The sequence below is a fragment of the Cryptomeria japonica genome, unplaced genomic scaffold (genome assembly GCF_030272615.1).
Source record: "Cryptomeria japonica unplaced genomic scaffold, Sugi_1.0 HiC_scaffold_1448, whole genome shotgun sequence".
Lineage (NCBI taxonomy): Eukaryota > Viridiplantae > Streptophyta > Pinopsida > Cupressales > Cupressaceae > Cryptomeria > Cryptomeria japonica.
Window position 1 is genome coordinate 9080 of NW_026729884.1, and position 1569 is coordinate 10648.

At 48.6% G+C, this 1569-nt stretch overlaps 1 protein-coding gene across 1 annotated transcript; it reads right to left on the bottom strand.

The window, feature by feature from the left end:
- Nucleotides 1-527: 527 nt before the first annotated feature.
- On the bottom strand, nucleotides 528-1072 carry LOC131873307 (NADH-ubiquinone oxidoreductase chain 2-like; the record flags this gene model as incomplete). The annotated part of the gene is given in 1 exon segment (XM_059216288.1): nucleotides 528-1072. A coding segment is annotated over 1 exon segment (545 nt), but the record flags the coding sequence as incomplete, so codon positions are not given.
- Nucleotides 1073-1569: the final 497 nt, after the last annotated feature.

Here is a 1569-nt window from a genome sequence, read left to right on the forward strand (position 1 = left end):
CGAACTGACTTGACGCCAACGACTATCGTTTAGACGGCCTTCTGCACGTAGGGGATAAGGACGCCCGTCCCGTGTGGCGAGTTTGGGAGGGGCCCCTATCCTTTAATCAGGAGTAGAGAGATTCCTTCCCCGGCAACTATATAGTAGAGTCTAGTAGAGTCTAGTAGAGTCTAGTATAGTAGAGTATGGTATAGTATAGTCTATAATTTCCTATGAATGCACACCCGGTTCAATAGGGAACTATACTATAGAAGAGGGGGGGGGCAACTATCCATAGTAGGCACTCTCCCGCCCCTCTCCCCCCTCTCTAGAATGGGGGCCTATCTGCCCTTTCTACAGTGGGGGGGGGCTTGGAGGGAGAGGAGGCCTATCTATAGCCCCTACTAGACTCTATAAAGAAAGGAGGCCCTATCCTCTATAGTGGGTGGGGTCCCCCACTAGAGAAAGGTGCGCCCCTATTCATAGTAGGCCGCGAAGGGAGATCATTCTCTGGGACGGGAATAACACCGGTAGTTGTCCAGTCGTACCCAAACAATAATATTCCAGGAGAAAATGCGCCTAAAATCAAATATTTCAAGCCGGCTTCCGTGGAAAATTCAGAGTTCCTTTTCGATGCTGCGATCACATAAGAACATAGACTCTGAGGCTCAATAGCTGAATACATAGCGATTAGATCATAAGCCGAGATCATAAAGAGCATACTGCTAGTAGAGAGTGGGATTGAGACAATGAATTCAGAAGCATTGAACCTATCTTGTTCGAAATAATCGAAGCACATCAGGATGGTACCAGCCGTACTTAATGGAAGAAAGATTTGGCGGTAATATGTAAAATCGTCTTTCCTAAAGAAATTATTCCGGAAGAAATGGGCGATAGTTAGGAGAGGTGCGCCAGCTGCGAGCAACAGTATGGTGATTAGAACACTGAGTAATCCAAGCCAACCCACATTACTTGCTAACGGCGGATAATCATACTTCTTAGAGGTACTGAATACAACTCCATGAATGGGCGAAATGAAAGTTGCGTTAATGAGAAAGATCTCTGGGAAAACCGCTGGAAAAAGATTGAACATGTGGAGGAAGGTCAGGGATTCGGAGAAATTATGAACTGGAATATTTCATCGTCATCGGCCCTACGGGGCGGCGCAGCACTACCACTACACTAAGTTATTGAACTGAAGCCGCCTCTGGATGGCCCGGTGCAACGGCCCCATGCTTTTTTTCCAGCATGGGGGAAGCCCCTACAACTATCTCCCCCACCATAGAATAGTAGGGGCCCACCACTAGCCCTACTATTCTAAGGGGGGGTGTGCATTCATAGGGAATTCTAGTTCCGGAGGAGAGGTATAGGGCCCGATCGGCCCCTACCGGCACTATATATCGTGGGGGGAAGCACGATATATAGTTGCAGGTGGTTGTTTCCAAAGGAAAGATATTTGAACCGCCCCCCCAACTTTCTATAGCCGGCCCCCCTCTATATAAATTGTGGGTGGGAGCCCTCCTCCTATCCCCGGGCGATTCTATACGTAACATGCTCACTTCAGACGGGGCCATCCCCAAAAAGCGGCAT